Source organism: Lissotriton vulgaris, chromosome 10, assembly GCF_964263255.1.
Source record: "Lissotriton vulgaris chromosome 10, aLisVul1.2, whole genome shotgun sequence".
NCBI lineage: Eukaryota > Metazoa > Chordata > Amphibia > Caudata > Salamandridae > Lissotriton > Lissotriton vulgaris.
In genome coordinates this window covers 1,091,057,270-1,091,076,552 of record NC_141698.1, presented here as the reverse complement: position 1 = coordinate 1,091,076,552, position 19,283 = coordinate 1,091,057,270, and the positions used below count along the sequence as shown (strand labels likewise).

Here is a 19,283-nt window from a genome sequence, read left to right as displayed (position 1 = left end):
CTCCCATTCTCACCTTCAACCCACATTTCCTTTCTTCCCCTCTGCAGTGCTTTCACACAACGTTAGGGCGTTTAAGCACTGCACAATTACTCACCTTTACACATTAGCAGGTGCCCACCTCCCATATGCTGTACACTCGCCCTATGTCTGGTGCCTACTGCCCTCTCATGTCCTTCTCTGCCTTATGTCTTCTTTCAGCACTCAGCGCTTTAAAGCAGAGTCGAGAAGGGGTAAAGCCCTATAGAAACAAGCATTTGCAGTGCAATAGGGCTCACATTTGCGAGAATTTGGGCAGTTGATATTGTAAATGACAATGCCTTTTATTCACTTATTGACTTTTAAAAAACATAAATAAAAGACATTGACATTTGCAATGTCAATAGCTTAAACTCTCGCAAATGCGAGACCTATTGCATTGCAAATGCTTGTTATTAGAGTGAGCACTAAAAGTAAACTCTGTAGGCTCGGCCTGCACTACTGATGGGGGTTTCAGTATAAATGTGTATACAAGTTTTAAAAGTTTAGTAATATGAGGCTATGTATAATGCTCCCAGAATGCTCTCTGATTATATGCAAATATTTGCCGAAGCTTTAAAGCAAGAGTGATGATTCTTTGCTTTCAAAATAAAATGTTTAAAAAAAAATGCAAGTAGGAAAAAAACCATTTTTCTACTGTAAGATTTTAGGTACCATATCTTTGCAGTATCATTTAGCAACATGTTGATGTATGCTTGTATTTCCCCAAAAATATTCATAATGGAAAATCAGTTTAAATACGATTACCGGAAACAAAAATAAACAAGCATTGGCAAAGCCAGTAGGTCTGAAATTGGTGGTCAGCCTTTTTGTTTTGTCAATGCGCGACTTGTTCAGGCATGGTTTTTTGTAAAACCGTATCCGTGTGGGAGCTGCTGGGCCCTCACCATTCAAACCATGGCAAAAACAAAACTTGTTTTTGGTCTCAAAAAGTACACATTGCCACAGCAGTTCCGGGCACTGATCAAAACTACTTTGTGTGCCAATATGCTCCTTGTCAAAGAGCAGAATACTATCACTGACAGTGAAGCCATCTGATAGACTGAGAGAAAAAGCGAGAGAGAGACAGAATTTTATTAAACACAATAGGTCATAGTTAACGCCAGGCCTAATTAGAAGCCCAATTATCAACGAAAGTCTCAAAAGTGCATCTATGGTATATATCCTTGCATTAAGTGCATATACACAGTTTCCATAAATTCACAAGAATTTACAGAAGTAGGCCAAGAAATAGTACTCCTAGAAATTTATTTGTGAACTGCATTTTAGCATGAGCACATGTTCATGTGCTCATGAGAAAATCTTAATGTTTCAAGTTCACTTTTCCTCTAACCACTTTTTTCCCAACCCTGGAAGGCGTTTTACATCTGCGACTGTCGGGAGTAAATTTCCAACCTTTTTCAGTACGAGAAAACATTAGAAAAGAGTTGGAGCAAACCCAATACGCACGTTAATAGGTTTGCACAGACTCAAAAGCGCATTCCAACCCTTGAACTATTTCTTACCAATACCTTCATCCCAGTATGTGGGCCTGCAGAAACGTGGCAGCATAAGGGAATTGCTAGTATGCAACCCTACTATGGTACGAGCCCTGGCATAATTAGATAGGTTATATCAGAACTCTTATATCATGAGATTGCTGCAGTAATTTGTCGCCGCATTACATGGCACAAAAGGGACAAGTGGATTTTGCTACAGGGCAAGTAGATTTATGAAGCAACCTGCCCCATGGACAAGTAGATATTTTATTAAATTCCACACCCCTGTGTCTGCGCGTGTCTCTGTCTGTGCGCGTGTCTCTGTCTGTGCGCGTGTCTCTGTCTGTGTGCGTGTCCCTGTCTGTGTGCGTGTCCCTGTCTGTGTGCGTGTCCCTGTCTGTGTGCGTGTCCCTGTCTGTGTGCGTGTCCCTGTCTGTGTGCGTGTCTATGTCTGTGTGCGTGTCTATGTCTGTGTGCGTGTCCCTGTCTGTGTGCGTGTCCCTGTCTGTGTCTGTGTCCCTGTCCCTGTCTGTGTCCCTGTCCCTGCCCCTGTCCCTGTCCCTGTGCGTGCCCCTGTCCCTGTCCCTGTGCGTGCCCCTGTCCCTGTCCCTGTCTGTGTCCCTGTCCCTGTGCGTGCCCCTGTCCCTGTGCGTGCCCCTGTCCCTGTCCCTGTGCGTGCCCCTGTCCCTGTGCGTGCCCCTGTCCCTGTCCCTGTGCGTGCCCCTGTCCCTGTGCGTGCCCCTGTCCCTGTGCGTGCCCCTGTCCCTGTGCGTGCCCCTGTCCCTGTGCGTGCCCCTGTCTGTGTCCCTGTCTGTGTCCCTGTCCCTGTCTGTGTCCCTGTCCCTGTCTGTGTCCCTGTCTGTGTCCTTGTCCCTGTCCCTGTCCCTGTCTGTCTCCCTGTCCCTGTCTGTGTGCGTGTCCCCGTCTGTGTGCGTGTCCCCGTCTGTGTGCGTGTCCCTGTCTGTGTGTGTCTGTGTGTCTCTACTGCCCCATTGGACCTACAAATGCAGGTTAGGCATACGCTTGGGCTTCCTGCCTACATCTTTCACCTTTGTCTGCACGGAACCTAGTGAATCATTGGGACTGGCTATTATTCTCAAATGCTGCTACCTTCTCTATTGGCTTCTAAGAAAGTCAATTTTCCTGCATTCTGATCTGAGAACCCTCAGTTTCTGGTGACAAGGCTTGTTATTTTAACTGTGTCCTGCTGAAAAAGCCCATCTACTTCACTATTTATTCTTTGACACTTTACACCACATTTGTAGGATGACCAAACTTAAAAGTTGGCTACTGTGACTCTTTCTCCCAAGTTTGCTCAGTCCTAGTGTAACGGTGACTTCCCCTCCACCTCATTTCAACACTCACTTCTCTGTTCCCTTCTTACAATACAATATGAGGATTGTAGGCCTGGGCACCTAGCCTGCCACTAACCTGTCCCTGTCCCTGTCCCTGTCTGTCTCCCTGTCCCTGTCTGTCTCCCTGTCCCTGTCTGTGTGCGTGTCCCTGTCCCTGTCTGTGTGCGTGTCCCCGTCTGTGTGCGTGTCCCCGTCTGTGTGCGTGTCCGTGTCTGTGTGTCTCTACTGCCCCATTTCAACACTCACTTCTCTGTTCCCTTCTTACAATACAATATGAGGATTGTAGGCCTGGGCACCTAGCCTGCCACTTAGTGTGGCCTCCAGTTCCTGGTTGTTCGAGCCTGATTCAAAGATACAGCAGCTGCCTGGGTATTCTCAATCACCATTATTACGGCCAACAGAAACCCGGTCCACCCCAGGACCTACTTATTGCAGGCCGTGGTAAGACCGCATCAGTATGCCCCTGGGCACACAACCTGCCACTTGCCTGTGGCCTCCAGTTTTTATTTGTTACAGTCTGATCCAGTGACACCACCACTACTGATCCAGTGACACCACCACTGCCCGGGTTTTCCTGATAACCAGTTTTCCCACCAACAAAATCCCTGCCCGCAGCATGACTTACTTAATGCAGGCTGCAGTGCGACTGCACAGTAGACGTGCGCCTAAGGCAAGCCCGTCTGCGCTCGTCCACACCTTGACTACGCCCAGCGCCATGATCCCTGACACTCCCGCACCCTGAAGACACACCATCACAGAGCTCCACACCCTCGACCACCGAAACAAACACGCCCACTGCGTCGACTCACGCTCCACACTAGGGCCTTTCACCAGCACCCACTGCCACTTCACCTGCCACAGCACACAAACCAGCCAACCGAACAGCCTTCCCTGAACACGTCACAGACACCACCTGAACTAAAAAAAGCAACTTGCATGAGCCCTTCTCAGCACAAGCTCACTGTTCAAACCCACCACCAAGATTTGGGATCTCATCTCCACCCTCACACAGTGTCCTCTTCCTCACCGAGACCTCCCTCAACCCCACTTCTGCACCCGACATCGCAACCAGAATACCCGAAGGATACAAGATCACCCACTCCGACTGCATCAACTAAACCTGGGGGAGGGATTGCCATCATACACAAGAAGTGAGTCAGGGACACCCTTGCTTATCCACCAGAGCCGCTTTCAGACTTCTTGAACTTAAATTGCCTCCCTCGACATGGATTCCAACAACTACATTTTCCTCTGCATCCTCAGCTTTCATGTCGGTAACCACAATTACACCAACACTACAAACTGCATCGACAGCATGAAAAACCTTGGACTCGCCCAACTTGTCCACAACCCCACATACACCGCAGGCCACACACTAGACCCCCATCTTCAGCTACCAAATTGGGTACAGCCACTCATGGAACTTACCTTAAGAGACCACTCCATCATCCACTTCAACATTACTAGCTCATGGACTTCTTCATCCAGTCTGCCCAACACCCATCCCACGTCAGCTGAAACAAAGTCTCAAAGGAAACATGGATCAATGCCCTGTGCACCACCCATCCCATGCAACACTCTAGACTAGAACGTCAGTCGGATTAGTACTGCCCCAACAGCATGTCTTCCACGAGCAATAAAATCCAGGCAGCAGGAGGGCAGGACTGCTTGATAGCTTAATGTCAGGATTGATGTACTTAGTCCACTGCAGGGGCCGCGCAATAGGACTTCTCTCACAACTTGGTCCTCTCTAGCTTCCCTCCAGAGAGCAGTCAACAACTTATAGGTGCACCACACACCAAGAACACAGCTGACTTCTCGTCCTGGACAATGTGTGCTCCTGCATCAGCGGGCACTGTCCTTTCTTCGCTGAGCAGGCAGGCGTGCTTCCAGGTGAAAAGCGGACCACCAGGTTCTCCAGTTAGTGGCGCAGACTTCAAGTAATGTCCCCTCTCTGGTGGGAGTCTGGCTGACATGCAGTCCTAGTCTTGGCTACAAAGCAGTAAGTACTTAGAGAACTCTGCGGAGCACTTCCTTCCTTAGTCGTGATGAACTTGGAGCAAGAAGAAGGTGGGGTGGATTGGATTCCACTTTTATACATATTTTCCGGATAGGACATATGAATCTGTCTAAGGTTCCAGGACCAGTTTAGGTTGGTTCTCTTTTAAATTTCATTTTCTGGTTATTCTAAGACACAACCTTTGTGGGAAATGATGTCTATCACAGCTGGAAGAGTTGGACTAGCTGCAAGCATAAGCATTCCAAATGTGGGCACAGTGAAGTGTGAGATCTATGTATCTGGCGGTCACCGGCCTTCCTAAAGCAGTAGTCCGTGGAATCGAAAGGGAAGGCGCTCCCTAGAAACGTCGTCACCTTGAACAACAGCAACTTTAGTTGTACCCCTAAACACCCACCAAATGGCTGTGTTCAGGAAGAATTAACCAGCAGCCCTCTGCTAGGAGACGCATCATTGAATCACTAAGGGTAACCCTATCTCCGTCCTCTTTCACTTCCTTGTCTGGATCTCCACTCTCCAGTTGCAGGAATGCAAGCAGAAACTTCCACTGTCTGGGAAAAGCTGTTCTCATCGTCCGTCCTGTTCCTTATTAACACTGGGGACACCTGCAATGGATCCTACTGCCCCAACAACCAGGCTCACACAATACACAGACGTCTTACTATTTATATGTTTTTCTTGCACTTTAAGTGGACCCACATTCTCTCGACTCGCACATGATATGAGACACAAGGCTGTGGGTTTAACATAACTGCAGAACGATAGGTGCCAATTGGCTCACCTATCCTTGAGATGGTCCCACCAAAAATTCATAAAGAACAGTCTTCTCTTACCACCACTAATGCATCCAGGACATTGACGGGCTTTCAGTACGCACTAATAGAGCATGCTTGATGCGCTCATGCGGGTCACAGAACAGGTTGTGACCCTCACATTAACAGGGACAGTTCTAGTCGTCTGTGTACATGCTAGATTAACCCCTTGCGTGCAGTGCGAATTTCCGCACTGTGCGGGGGTTTTAATTAGTGGGTGGGATTCGGACGGCCCTCTGCACAAGCCCACCGTGACGCTTGACTGCTTCTGGCTGTCACGAGCATGCAAGGGGTTAACATGACACCAGGATGAAAGCAAAAATCAGCATACTAGTTTCCCAGTCATTGGGGTACTCTGGGCAGGTAAACGTGCCCGTTTACGATATGAAGGGCAGTCTCACCGCTGCACAAGGGCACAACCCCACACAAAATACACATTTATTTTGTAACTAGCAACAGTGCTATAGCGGAACTGGTAATTGCTTGTGCGCCTTTAAGGCATTGATAAATGGGCGATAGGAAGGCATTAAGAAATACAATTAAAGATTGGATAGGGATTTTCGAGAAGTTGAGCTTGACTGACACTGGAACAATTGGTCTTTGTGTTGTACACTTTGCATGCTTGATCTTTTCTTTGGGCAACCGGGTTAATTTCCTTTCTGTGGTAAGAGTTCCAAACTCTATAATGAGGATGCCTTTCTATCTTGCTTACTCACTGCTTGAATGAAGCCCATCAGCTTCTGACCTTGCAGAATGAGCTGCAAGTTGAAGAATGGGTAAGGAAGAAACTACACAGTAAAGAAAGATGCTAATACAATTCTAAGTTATTTCGAACTTGTGGGGGGACTACATTAAAATAGAATGCACTATTAGTGGAGATAGCGAAGTGCCAAAGTGGTTGTTTTTGTGGAAGTGGTAAATTACTTAAGAAAATACGGTCAGGTGACAGTATTGAAAAGAGGGAGCATTCTCACAGGGCAAGCCCTGTGGTGGAAGGTGTCTGAGTAGGTTTGAGTGTACTTTCTCAGGTTTGAGCAACATTTGACTTGCCTATCACGGACCCCAATCGGCATGCAGAGGGCGGTGGTGGAATTCTCAAACTATATGGACACTCGTGGGTTAACTATTAACGTAACAAAGACTTACTCCATGAGATCTGGTCTTTTAAGGAAAATCCCCAAGTCAATTTTCTTACACCAAAAAAAAAACCTCAACACCGCTACTTTTTGTTATCTAGGTATAAATTTTGATAACAAAGGAAACTGGACAAAGGCGGTTCATGCCAGAAACTTGGCCTTTAGCAGAGCAACCGGAGCCTTAATTAATTTCTCGAGGAAGCTCGGTGGTCGCCCTGCCAAAGAACTTTTACAAATTTATAAAGCTAGATGTCTTTCCACTGGCACATATGGCGCCGGAATTTGGGGCTTCACAAATACTAAGCAGATACAATTGACTGAAAATAACTTTTTACGATATCTGCTTGCTACCCCATAATCATTATCTATCTTTTTTACACATAATGAATTTGGACTTCCCTTTGTAGAGGACACGATCAAAGCCAGCCCCCTCCTTTTGTGGCACAAAATCTGGAGTACACCGGAAACTTCATTAAACAGGGACATCGTCTTAGACTGCTTAAACCTAGCGGGGGCACGTAAGATCAAATGGCTGAACTATGTGAGGCAAATGTACATACACATTGGCCATGAGGAATTTTTTAATGACCCTCTGTCCCTGGAAGTAATTTCTAAGCGCTCTTTGAAAAAACTCATAATGGATCACCTGGCCATCCAAAGGTGGTCGAGAGAGAAAGGAAAATTCATCAACAACTCAATAGGCGTATTTACCCAACCAGCAGAAATGAAATTATACCTAACTATGGAGAGCAGTCCGTATTCAAGAATGCTACTGACAAGGTTTCGAGCCGACACATTCTTCCGCCTGAAACTTTTCCTAAATGCAATGACTGGGGAAAACAACTGGAAGAATGTCCCTGTGATGGAGTTTCGAAACAATCAAACATTCATTCTACCCTGTTCTGTCTTTTTTACCTGGTCCCTAGGAAACAGTTTTTAAAACCTATACTTATCAAATGGGGTATCAGAGGATCCCACGATGCCTATCACAAACTTAAACAACTAGAGACTGCTTTTGAGATAAAGTCTGTGGCAACCTATCTGAAGACCATCATGGCCCATAGAAAGCTGATGTGAAGACCGTTGACATTTTTTTTTTTTTTTTTTTTTTACTAACTGCTTCCTCATTTCTCAAATGAACTGGTGAAAGGACACAGATGATATTTTAACTATTGTATTAATGAATTTTTAAAAAGGTTTTTATTCATGTTTTTATTTGATATGTAATTCTTTGTGCTTTTATGATTCTGTTCTCAAAATCGAATAAAGCTATTTTGAATTGACTCTCCTATGGAGGCAGTAGCCATCCTTTCTCGCTTGAGGACTTGAAAGTTATTTTTTATTGACCTTTGTGTCCTGGTTATGGGTGAATTATGGGTGTACTGCAGTTGGAGGTGAATGTGGACAAAAAAAACAAGCATTGGAAATGCAATAGGTCTCGCAGCATTAGAGTTAGTGCTTTTAGAATTGTTTATGGTTTTTTTTGTAAATCTTTAGCATTTTTGTTTCCTGTAGCCAATGCTAAAGAATTAAAAAAAAAGCCATAAACATTTCTAAAAGCTCTAACTCAAATGCTCCGAGACCTATTGCACTGTGTGAGGGTGAGGGGTTGAGGGTGAGTGAGGGTGAGGGGTTGAGGGTGAGTGAGGGTGAGGGTGGGTGAGGGTGGGTGAGGGTGAGTGAGGGTGAGTGAGGGGTTGAGGGTGAGGGTGAGTGAGGGTGAGTGAGGGTGAGTGAGGGTGAGTGAGGGTGAGTGAGGGTGAGTGAGGGTGAGGGTGAGGGTGAGTGAGGGTGAGTGAGGGTGAGGGTGAGTGAGGGTGAGGGGTTGATGTTGAGGGGTTGAGGGTGAGTGAGGGGTTGAGGGTGAGTGAGGGTGAGTGAGGGTGAGTGAGGGTGAGTGAGGGTGAGTGAGGGTGAGTGAGGGTGAGGGTGAGTGTGAGTGAGAGTGAGGGTGAGAGTGGGTGAGTGAGGGTGAGGGTGAGGGTGAGTGAGGGTGAGTGAGGGTGAGGGTGAGTGAGGGTGAAGGTGAGTGAGGGTGAGGGTGAGTGAGGGTGAGTGAGGGTGAGTGAGGGTGAGTGAGGGTGAGTGAGGGTGAGGGGTTGATGTTGAGGGGTTGAGGGTGAGTGAGGGTGAGTGAGTGAGGGTGAGTGAGGAGGGGTTGAGGGTGGGTGAGGGTGAGTGAGGGTGAGTGAGGGTGAGTGAGAGTGAGGGTGAGTGAGGGTGAGTGAGGGTGAGGGGTTGAGGGTGAGGGGTTGAGGGTGAGGGGTTGAGGGTGAGTGAGGGTGAGGGGTTGAGGGTGAGGGGTTGAGGGTGAGTGAGGGTGAGTGAGGGTGAGGGGTTGAGGGTGAGTTAGGGTGAGGGGTTGAGGGTGAGTGAGGGTGAGGGTGGGGGGTTGAGGGTGAGTGAGGATGAGTGAGAGTGAGGGTGAGTGAGGGGTTGAGGGTGAGTGAGGGTGAGTGAGGGTGAGTGAGGGTGGGTGAGGGTGAGTGAGGGTGAGGGGTTGAGGGTGAGGGGTTGAGGGTGGGTGAGGGTGGGTGAGGGTGAGTGAGGGTGAGGGGTTGAGGGTGAGGGGTTGAGGGTGAGGGTGAGTGAGGGGTTGAGGGTGAGTGAGGGTGAGGGGTTGAGGGTGAGGGGTTGAGGGTGAGTAAGGGTGAGTGAGGGTGAGGGGTTGAGGGTGGGTGAGTGAGGGTGAGGGAGTGAGGGGTTGAGGGTGAGTGAGGGTGAGGGGTTGAGGGTGAGTGAGGGTGAGGGTGAGGGTGAGTGAGGCTGAGTGAGGGGTGAGGGGTTGAGGGTGAGTGAGGGTGAGTGAGTGAGTGTGAGTGAGGGTTCAAATCGGTATTTGGGGGGTAGCTTTGAAATCAGTAGTCTTCGATCTGAACCGGGTGTGTTGGAATGTAAGGTGTCTGGCAGTGGATTAATGAGTCATGACCTGTATTTAAGACCATCCGCCTCGATATCAGGCGAGACGAGATTTACTCGTACAACCGTGGGCTTCTGAGCAGAGCTTCGGGCATAGACACTTTGTTTTTAAAATAAATTAAACACTGCTCTTAGTCCCAAGTCAGACACTCTATCACTGACGCTTTGGGAGCTTACGGGATTATTGCCCCAGCTACCATGTCAGGGAGGGAACGAGAGAAGCACCGGGAAGCCAGCAGCTCCCAGTGCAGGATATGGGCTGCCACGGTATACAAAAAGAGAATGATAGTAGGAGACTCGTAAGTCTCCTACTATCATTCTCTTTTCGTATACCGTGGCAGCCCATATCCTGCACTGGGAGCTGCTGGCTTCCCGGTGCTTCTCTCGTTCCCTCCCTGACATGGTAGCTGGGGCAATAATCCCGTAAGCTCCCAAAGCGTCAGTGATAGAGTGTCTGATTTGGGACTAAGAGCAGTGTTTAATTTATTTTAAAAACAAAGGCATATACGCGCACAGACAATTATATAAAATCGGTGCACCAATGGTGCCAAAGTAGGAGATTGCGAGGGCGTTAAAGTTTGTGGTCATGAAGAGAGCACTTCCTCGTCCCCACGGGGTCTGTAGAAAAGAGCAGAGGAGGGAGAGAGGCTTGAATGGAGCGAGGGGAACCTGCATAGATAATGAGCCCCATTCACAAAAATGCACGGAGAGGGGGAGGGGAGATGCTCGCAGCCTCTGCTGAGAAGGAGCTGAGTGCAATTAGCTGCATCCATCACAGAGAAGAGGAGGGGGCTTGGGGGATGGGAGGGGGAAATGGGATGTGCCAATTTGCCAGCACATACAAAAACATCCGCTTGCTGCCAAAGGCAAGAGACACTTTTCCAGACAGGGGGAGGGGAGACAAGCATGGGGGAGGGGAGTTATGACTTATAAAACAAACCCCACTTTAAAAATGTATAATACGCCATTGTGAGCGAGCGGAGATAAATACATGCCAGGTGGTGGGTGCCCAAGTGTCACTAAAGCTAGGGAAATGTGTGTGGGGCTGGTCCGACGTGGCGCTCTGAGTGACGGACCAGGAAGTTACATAGCGCCTTCGATTAGATCTGGCAGCTGTTTAATTGGACAACATCAAAAAATCAAATTGGATTGTAAAGAAATCGCTAAACCCTTTCATGTTATTTTTGCACACCGCAAAGTGAAAGAAACGGGGCACGAGAAATTGTTCACCTAAGTCCTTACACGGCCGGCCGGCCGGTCGTGAAACTGAAAGCATGGCCGGCTGGCCGTGAAAGCCTTTGATGCGGCAGGGGAAATGCGAGACGGCGGGGAGGGGGCGGAGCGGGTAAACAAAGACGGACGTGCACGCGCTTTTAAGCTCAATGCGCATGCGCATTGAGCTTAAAAGTCACGGGCACTGCAAGGAATCGCCACGATTCCTTGCAGTGTGGATAAAGAGTAGATAAGTCCCAATACTCTCGCCTTGCTCGATGCGCATCGACAGGCGAGACCTAAACATTTGACTTACCTAGCTTTACAGTTTTATCATGACCGAGATAGGCAGCAAGCTTGGGAAACCAACTTATTGGCCAAGTGCAACCATAGTCCGGGCTCACAAGGCAAGGTCCCCCTGACGGTGCCAGATGAAATGGTGGTAAGATGTCCTAAAGCACCAGAAGTGCAATATTAAAGAGAAATGAAGCAAGCTGGAGAGCAACGTCTCCTTCCAGTACCACTATACTTATCCTTGTTTGTCCGTGCTTCCCTGTTGAAAGCTTGCTGGAAAATCTGAAGACCTGTACTGCAAAAATAAAGATCGCTGACCTAACCCTTTTCACGGGTACAAAAAAGAATTTTCATGATCCTTTCATTTTCTATAGGCCAATGTGATCTATTCACCACCATCCCCATTACTGCATATGACAGATTTAATTATTTTCTGATTGTGATAACATTTGTTCCTAAATCTCAGTTTTTTTCTTTTCTTACCACAATATTTGTATATGCTGTTATTTCTGTGTCATTTTGTCATGCTCAAACAATGTTTTTTGTTTTGATATTGTAGGTAAACAACTGCAGAAGAAAGGATCCAGATCAAATTGGAATTCTGGCTAAATCTTTATTCATTTTTCTGGAAGAGACCAGCTGTCCCGTTACGACATGGCTAATCGAGGAGGAGCGTCAAGACCTAACGGGCCGAACACAGGGAATAAAATTTGCCAGTTTAAACTAGTGCTCCTGGGAGAGTCCGCAGTTGGCAAGTCAAGTCTAGTGTTGCGATTTGTTAAGGGCCAGTTTCATGAATTTCAAGAAAGCACCATTGGAGGTGAGCAAACACTGTGACTGTGGTGTGATACAGCAATTGGTGAAAATCTGCTTAGCAGCGTAATAAAACCCTTGCAGATAATATAAAGAATTAATTGCTGGTCCTGTTCATCCCTTGTTCCATTCGCAGTCAAATACTTTCAAAAGCGTTGAACCTGTGTTGTATTTGTAGTGAGTTCTGCTTTTAATAAAGCAGTTTGTTTCTGTGGCCTTGGTGCATTTTTTTTCACCATTGCTGTATTAAACTTTGTATTGTAATTTATATTTGATGTCTGTGTGAGTGGGAGTCTTCTGGTACTCTTTTTCTCATCCTAGCCTTGAAATGTTTGGCTGACCTAATCCCTTGAAAAGTAGAACTTGGAACAAGGGGGACGGGGGGGGGGTGTCACAGGTGTTTCCTTTAGGATCACTTTTATTACCCCTTTTGATAATTGGTCAACAAAATGCATGTTGCCCACATTTTCTATATTAAAACTATCTATTCTGTATGTATGACTGACCCCGCTGTCCCACGCTAACTGGTCAACATTAAATGTACATTAATGGATCATGATAGACAACTTTTGTGAATACCATAACATTCTCCACAGTACATGCAACTACAATCTCACACAGCTATAAATGGAGTTTCCCTGGGCTGGTCAGTCCTGTATGAATGCTGCCATAGATGTTCTATCACTTAATCCAATGTCTGCATATCTTCACTAATATCTTTCATGCTGTGATTAGTAATCCAATCTGAATGTTGATGACCTCACGTTAGCAGCTTGGGATTAAAGTGTAAAGATGTAAAAGCCACAATGCTGCAAAATGTATACTGGATATACGACTGATAATCAATTGGAATATCCTGCGATTATTAAAACAAGGTTAGCTATACTACTTTGGTTTAGAAACTAGGTTCCTTTCTGTCACTGCAAGTATGTAAAAACAAAACTCAACTAGAGACACTAAGCCTTTTATGCCACTTACTTAATTGCCTCTTACAGCTCTTTCTATTGTAGCTCTAGATTGTGTGCTAGTACTGTAGGAGTTTACCAGTGACACAATGTACACTATGTAAATAGAACTCACATTAAGGTTTGGTCTGAGATGAACCACAACCTGATGCATGCTGTTTGTTAAGTTGTAGAAGCCTAGGTTCGGTGACCAAGAACGCACATAGTAAATGAAGAAAAAGGACGTTTCTGAAGAAGGAAACAGAAGTACAAAAGGACAAATAATATAAATTAATCTGCAAAAGAATAAAACAAGGTTCCCTATAGCCTTACATGCTCATGAAAAGGAGGTACAGTTGATAGGGTGTAGGGCAGTTGTGCTTTGGTTTACATACTATTCAGGTATGATGCGAGGAACCATACAGGAATTCATTGCAACATACTCTTGTCCCGTTAACATGTTCATGTGTATATTCTGTGTCACGACATAGCGAGGCAAATATACTATAAACAACATATATCTCACCATTACACCGTACTCCACTTTTTGTCTGATAAACATAGACTAGTGTAGATTGTGTAGCATGTCGTTGCTAAATATGTGATGCGAGTAATGAAAGAAAAGGAGAACGTATAGCTGAGTTAAAGGAAACATTTGCCAGCACTAGTTAAGCGACATGAGCTTGTAATGGTTTACTAGTTGAGCTATGCCTTAGGGTGGACTTTTTATCGTACAATTGTGAACCTACCCCAGGAGTCCTAGTATGGGTGTGAAGAGCTTGCAGGGGGGTTCATAGTTCAAGGAAGTGGCATCAAGTGAATCCCACATCAGTCTTAAGTTGAAGTCGCCATTGGGATACAGGGGTGTGGAATTTAATAAAGTATCTACTTGTCCATGGGGCAGGTTGCTTCTTAAATAGACTTGTCCTGTAACAAAATCCACTTGCCCCTTTGGTGACATAGTGCAGCGACAAATTATTGCAGCAATCTCATTATATAAGAGCTCTGATATAGCTTCTCTGATTATGTCAGGGCTCATACCATAGTAGTGTTTGAATACTTGAAATCCCCTTACTTTGCCAAGTTTCCGCAGATCTACATACTGGGGCTGAAGGTCGTGGTAGGCTAAAGTTCCAGGGCTAGAATGGCATTTTGAGTCTGTCCAAACCTACTAACCTGCATGTTTTAAGGGTTTTCAACAACTCTTCTCTAATCTTTTCCCATATTGAGAAATGTTGGAATTTACTCCTGACAATGACGGACGTAAACCTTCTTCCAGAGTTGGGGGAAAAAGTGGTTGTAGGGCAAGTGAACTTGCAAACACTAAGATTTTCGATTGAGCAAATCTACACATGCATATTTGCTCATGCTAAAATGCAGTTCACAAATATTTTCTAGAAGTACTATTTCTTGGCCTACTACTCTAAATTCTTGGGAATTAATGAAAACCATATAGATGCACTTAATGCAAGGGCATATACCATGAGTGCACTTTTGAGACTTTCTTTAATAATTGGGCCCCTAATTTGATCTGGCGTTGACTGTGACCGTATGTGTTTATTAAAATTCAGTCTCTCTCTTTCTGTATCCGCTGGCTTCACTGTGAATGACAGAATTCTGCTGTTTCACAAGCAGCATATCTACACACAAAGTAGTTTTGTTCAGTGCCAGTAACTACTATGTCAGTGTGTGCTTTTTGATACCAAAAAACAATTTTTGCTTTTGGCAATGTTTTTTTATAAGGGCGAGGGCCTGGCAGCTTCCACACCAATAAGGTTTTACAAAAACCATGCCAAAATAAGTCACACATTGACAAAACTAAAAAGCTGACCACCAATTTCAGACCTACTGGTTTTGCCAATTATTTTTGTTTCCCATAATCTTTTTGAAACTGGTTACACTGGTTTTCCATTATTAGTATTTTTGGGAAATACTAGTATGGATCAACACATGTTACTAAATGATGCTGCAAAGAAATGGTGCCTGGAATTTTACAGTAGTATAGCAGAATGTTTTTTTTTTCCTGCTTTAACTTTTTATGAACATTTGATTTTGAAATCAAAGAATCATCAATCTTGCTTTCAAGCTTCTGCAAATATTTGCATCAAATCAGAGCGTGTTCTGGGAGCATTATACGTAGCCTCGTATTTCTAAACTTTGAAAACTGGAACAACTGTCAATTGTGCAGTCGGAGCTTACAACATTTACTCAAAGTGCTCACCCTAATATTAAATGCTTTTAACAAATGAACAATAAATACAAGTTTGAACAGCATTAACATAGACAAAAATATTACCTTAACTGCAGACAGTGCCCTTCCCTGATCCACAATGTGGTGCTGCAAACTGGCAGACAAAGGATTTGTGCTGCAGGGGGGTTGGGCCTACTTGTCCCAAGGACAAAATACACATGAAAACATGTTGCCCCTGACCCCAAACAATATGTCCTGGGCGTCAGGCTATAGCATTTCCACATTCCTTAGATAGTCATAGAGAGAGATTATCAGCGCCTCTAAGAAAAGGGATCCATTCTTGCCACACCTTGAGACTGGTTTGGAGTTTTTCCTGTTAAGAATTAGTTTACATGCAAGTGTAAGCATTAGGTCCCAGAGATAGCGATCATTTTCATTTTGTAGTTGAGGGTCTAGATGGCCCTGGAGTATATAGAAGAATTATCTGGAAAGCTCAATGTTAAAAATGTTTTTTATACAGCTAAATATCGTGTCCCGTATTTTTGTATATTGAGGCAATGGTATAACGTATGGGCTAAATCTCCCTCCCGCAGATTGCAATTCCAGAAAGTCAGGCTGTAACTAAGATTGAGTTTATGAATTGTAGATGATGTCTAGTATGCCTTATAAATTATCATATATTTCGCTTGGGATAGCGAAGGTGAGATCTTGTTTGAAAAAGGGGTTTATGTATACTTCTCCAGTCAAAATCTATATTTCTGGTATTTAGTTCTGATTTTATTTTAGCTAGTTACGGACATGGGACTTACACGGGTTAGGGAGTAGTAGTTTATATATTTTAGATACAGTGTGTCCTTATTATGAATATTTTGTTAACTGAGCCTTTAATTTCCAGAAGTTATAGAAGTCCAAATTTTCTATACTAAAACAATGTTTACAAGCTAGAGAAAGGTTGGGGTAAGTTGTCCACAAAGATGTCTTTGACCAAGTTGATACCATTATTCGACCATTTTGCCAGTATGTCATTTGTCCATCTATTTTTTAGGTTTCGGTTATACATGGGGAGGTCAAGTTGGATTTGCTAATTTTTATATGCAATTGACAATCTAGTCACAGGAGGGCATGTTTTGTGCTCTGTTTGATATATTAGGGGGTGGGTGGTACGCATTGGTAAGATTGTGGGAAGGGGGATCTTGTTTAGCAATGATTTTTCTATATGTGCCCAAGTTGGTAGATATTCTAGGGCATTTACCAACCAGTAGAGCCCTGTTTGCAAAGGTATGCTGTTTGATAATTTCTGAAGTTGGATAGGCCTAATCCCCCTTTCCCTTCAGCCAATTTAAGTTTCTTAAGTGGAAAGAATCAAATGTTTTGTCTATTTTGTTTAGAAAGTCTTCAGACCGGGTCATTGGGAGCATGCTGATAAGTTAGTTAATCAATGGCTTAATCCTCAATTTTAAAGTTTTGGCTCTTTCCCACCAGGACAATAATTTGGGATGAACAGCCAACCAGTAATGTGTGATTTGTTTTAATAAGCCTATTTTCATTAGTCTGCAGTGTGGTGATTAGGTCCTTGTTGAATTCTAATCCTGAGTATTTGATGCAAACTGGTTGCCATGTCAATCCCAAGATTTCTTTGTTACCAATATTATTAAGAAGCTTAACCTCAGTTTTGTCTTTGAGTGTATATCCTGAAATCTCAGAGTATCTTTGTATACGGGACATTAAGTCCGGTATGGCCATGTTAGCGTTCTCGGAGATGATCAGTACGTCATCTGGGTATGCAGTAATATTGACTGTGGTATTGAGAAATTGGAGGCGTGATATTTCTCTGTTTTCCCTTAGGTGGTATAAGAAGGGTTCAATCAATCAATCAATCATAACATTTGTATAGCGCGCTACTCACCCGGAGGGTCTCAAGGTGCTTGGGGTGGGGGTGGGGGTTCGCTACTGCTCGAACAGCCAGGTCTTGAGTTGCTTCCTGAAGGAGAGGTGGTTTGAGGTCAGGTGGAGGTGGATGGGGAGGGAGTTCCATGTCTTGGCTGCCAGGTAGGAGAAGGATCTTCCACCCTTTGTGACGCTTCGGATGCATTGAACGGAGGCGAGGGCGAGGCTGGTCGATTGTAGTTGGTGAGTGGGAGTGTAGAAGGTCAGGCGGTTGTTGAGGTACTTGGGGCCCAGGTCATGGAGGGCCTTGTGTGCGTGGGTGAGGAGTCTGAACGTGATCCTCTTGCTGACGGGGAGCCAGTGTAGGTCTCTCAGGTGTCCGGAGATGTGGCTGTGTCGGGGGATGTCCAGGATGAGTCGTGCTGAGGCGTTCTGGATGCGTTGGAGTCTTTTCTGCAGTTTGGCTGTGGTTCCGGTGTAGAGGGTGTTTCCGTAGTCCAGTCGGCTGGTGATGAGTACCTGGGTGACCGTCTTCCTGGTTTCGGTGGGGATCCATCGGAAGATCTTTCAGAGCATGTGTAGAATGTTGAAGCATGACGAAGAGACGGTGTTGACTTGTCTGGTCATCGAGAGGGAGGAATCCAGGATGAAGCCCAGGTTGCGCGCGTGGTCCGTTGGTTTGGGTGCGCTGCTCAGGGCAGGGGGCCACCAGGAGTCGTCCCAGGCGGAGGGTGATGATCCCAGGATGAGGACTTCCGTCTTGTCTGAATTCAGTTTTAGGCGGCTGTTCTTCATCCACTCGGCTACGTCTTTCATCCCTTCGTGTAGGTTGGTTCTGGCGGTGGCGGGGTCGTTGGTGAGGGAGAGGATCAGCTGGGTGTCGTCGGCGTAGGAGATGATGTTGAGGTTGTGTTGGCGTGCGATGGCCGCGAGGGGCTCATGTAGACGTTGAAGAGGGTGGGGCTGAGAGATGATCCTTGTGGTACGCCGCAGATGACTTCGGTGGCCTCTGATCTGAACGGGGGGAGGCGGACTCTCTGGGTTCTTCCGGCGAGGAACGAGATGATCCACTCCAGTGCCTTCTCTTGGATTCCGACGTTATTGAGGCGCTGTACTAGGGTGTGGTGACACAGTCTTGAACGCTGCGGAGAGGTCCAGGAGGATGAGGGCCAGTGTTTCCCCATTGTCGAGTAGGGCTCGGATATCGTTAATGGCTGCAATGAGGGCGGTCTCGGGGCTGTGGTTGGCTCGGAAACCGGATTCCGAGTGGTCGAGGGATCCATTCGTCTCGAGGAAGGCGGCCAACTGTCTGACGGTCTTCTCAATGACTTTGGCAGGAAAAGGGAGGAGCGAGATGGGGCGGTAGTTTTTGAGGTCGGTGGGGTCCACTGTTGGTTTCTTCAGTAGGGCGCTGAGCTCGGCATGCTTCCAGCTCTCCGGGAAGGTGGCGGTGTTGAAGGAGCAGTTGATGATGTCCCGGAGATGTGGTGCGATGACGGAGTCGGCCTTGTTGAAGACGTGGTGGGGGCAAGGGTCGGTTGGTGATCCGGAGTGGATGGTGTTCATCGTGCGGATGGTGTCTTCTGTGCTGACCGGGGTCCAGGCGCGGAGGGTGGTGGTGGGGGGCGTCGTTTCAGTGGTAGGGTGCGTGGGCTGTGTGCTGAAGCTGTTGTGTATGTCTGCGATCTTGCTGTGGAAGAACGAGGCGAGTGCGTTGCAGAGGTCTTGCGAGGGGGTGATGTCGTTGTTTCCGGCGCTGGGGTTGGGAAGCTCTTTGACGATGCTGAAGGGCTCCTTGCTGTTGTGGACGTTGTTGTCTAGTCGTTCCTTGAATGCTGTCTTCTTGGTGGTGTGGATCAGCTGGTGGTGTTTGCGGGTGGCGTGCTTGAGGGTGGTCATGTTGTCTGTGGTCGGGTCGTTGCGCCAGGCTTTCTCGAGGGTACGGCAGTTCCTCTTGGAGCTCTTGAGTTCGTCGGTGAACCAGGGAGCTTTCTTGCTGCCGGGTCTGCTGGGGGCGTTCTTCAGTGGAGCCAGGTCATCTGCGCAGATGGTGATCCACTGTGTGAGGTTGTTGGCTGCTTGGCTGGGGTCCGTTGATCTTGCGGGGGTGATCTGGGTCAGGGATGTGGTGAGCTGATCGGAGTGATCTTGTTCCAGCTCCTGCGGGGACCCTGTTGTGGGTGGTGGTG

At 46.4% G+C, this 19,283-nt stretch overlaps 1 protein-coding gene across 1 annotated transcript in view; it reads left to right on the top strand.

The window, feature by feature from the left end:
- The window catches only part of RAB5A (RAB5A, member RAS oncogene family), a 190,201-nt gene that overhangs the window by 39,828 nt on the left and 131,090 nt on the right, over positions 1-19,283 (top strand). The window contains exon 2 of the mRNA XM_086942168.1: positions 11,819-12,079. Coding sequence (XP_086798294.1) covers positions 11,914-12,079 — 166 coding nt within the window. The 5' untranslated portion in view covers positions 11,819-11,913. The remainder of the gene's footprint in view (positions 1-11,818; positions 12,080-19,283) is intronic.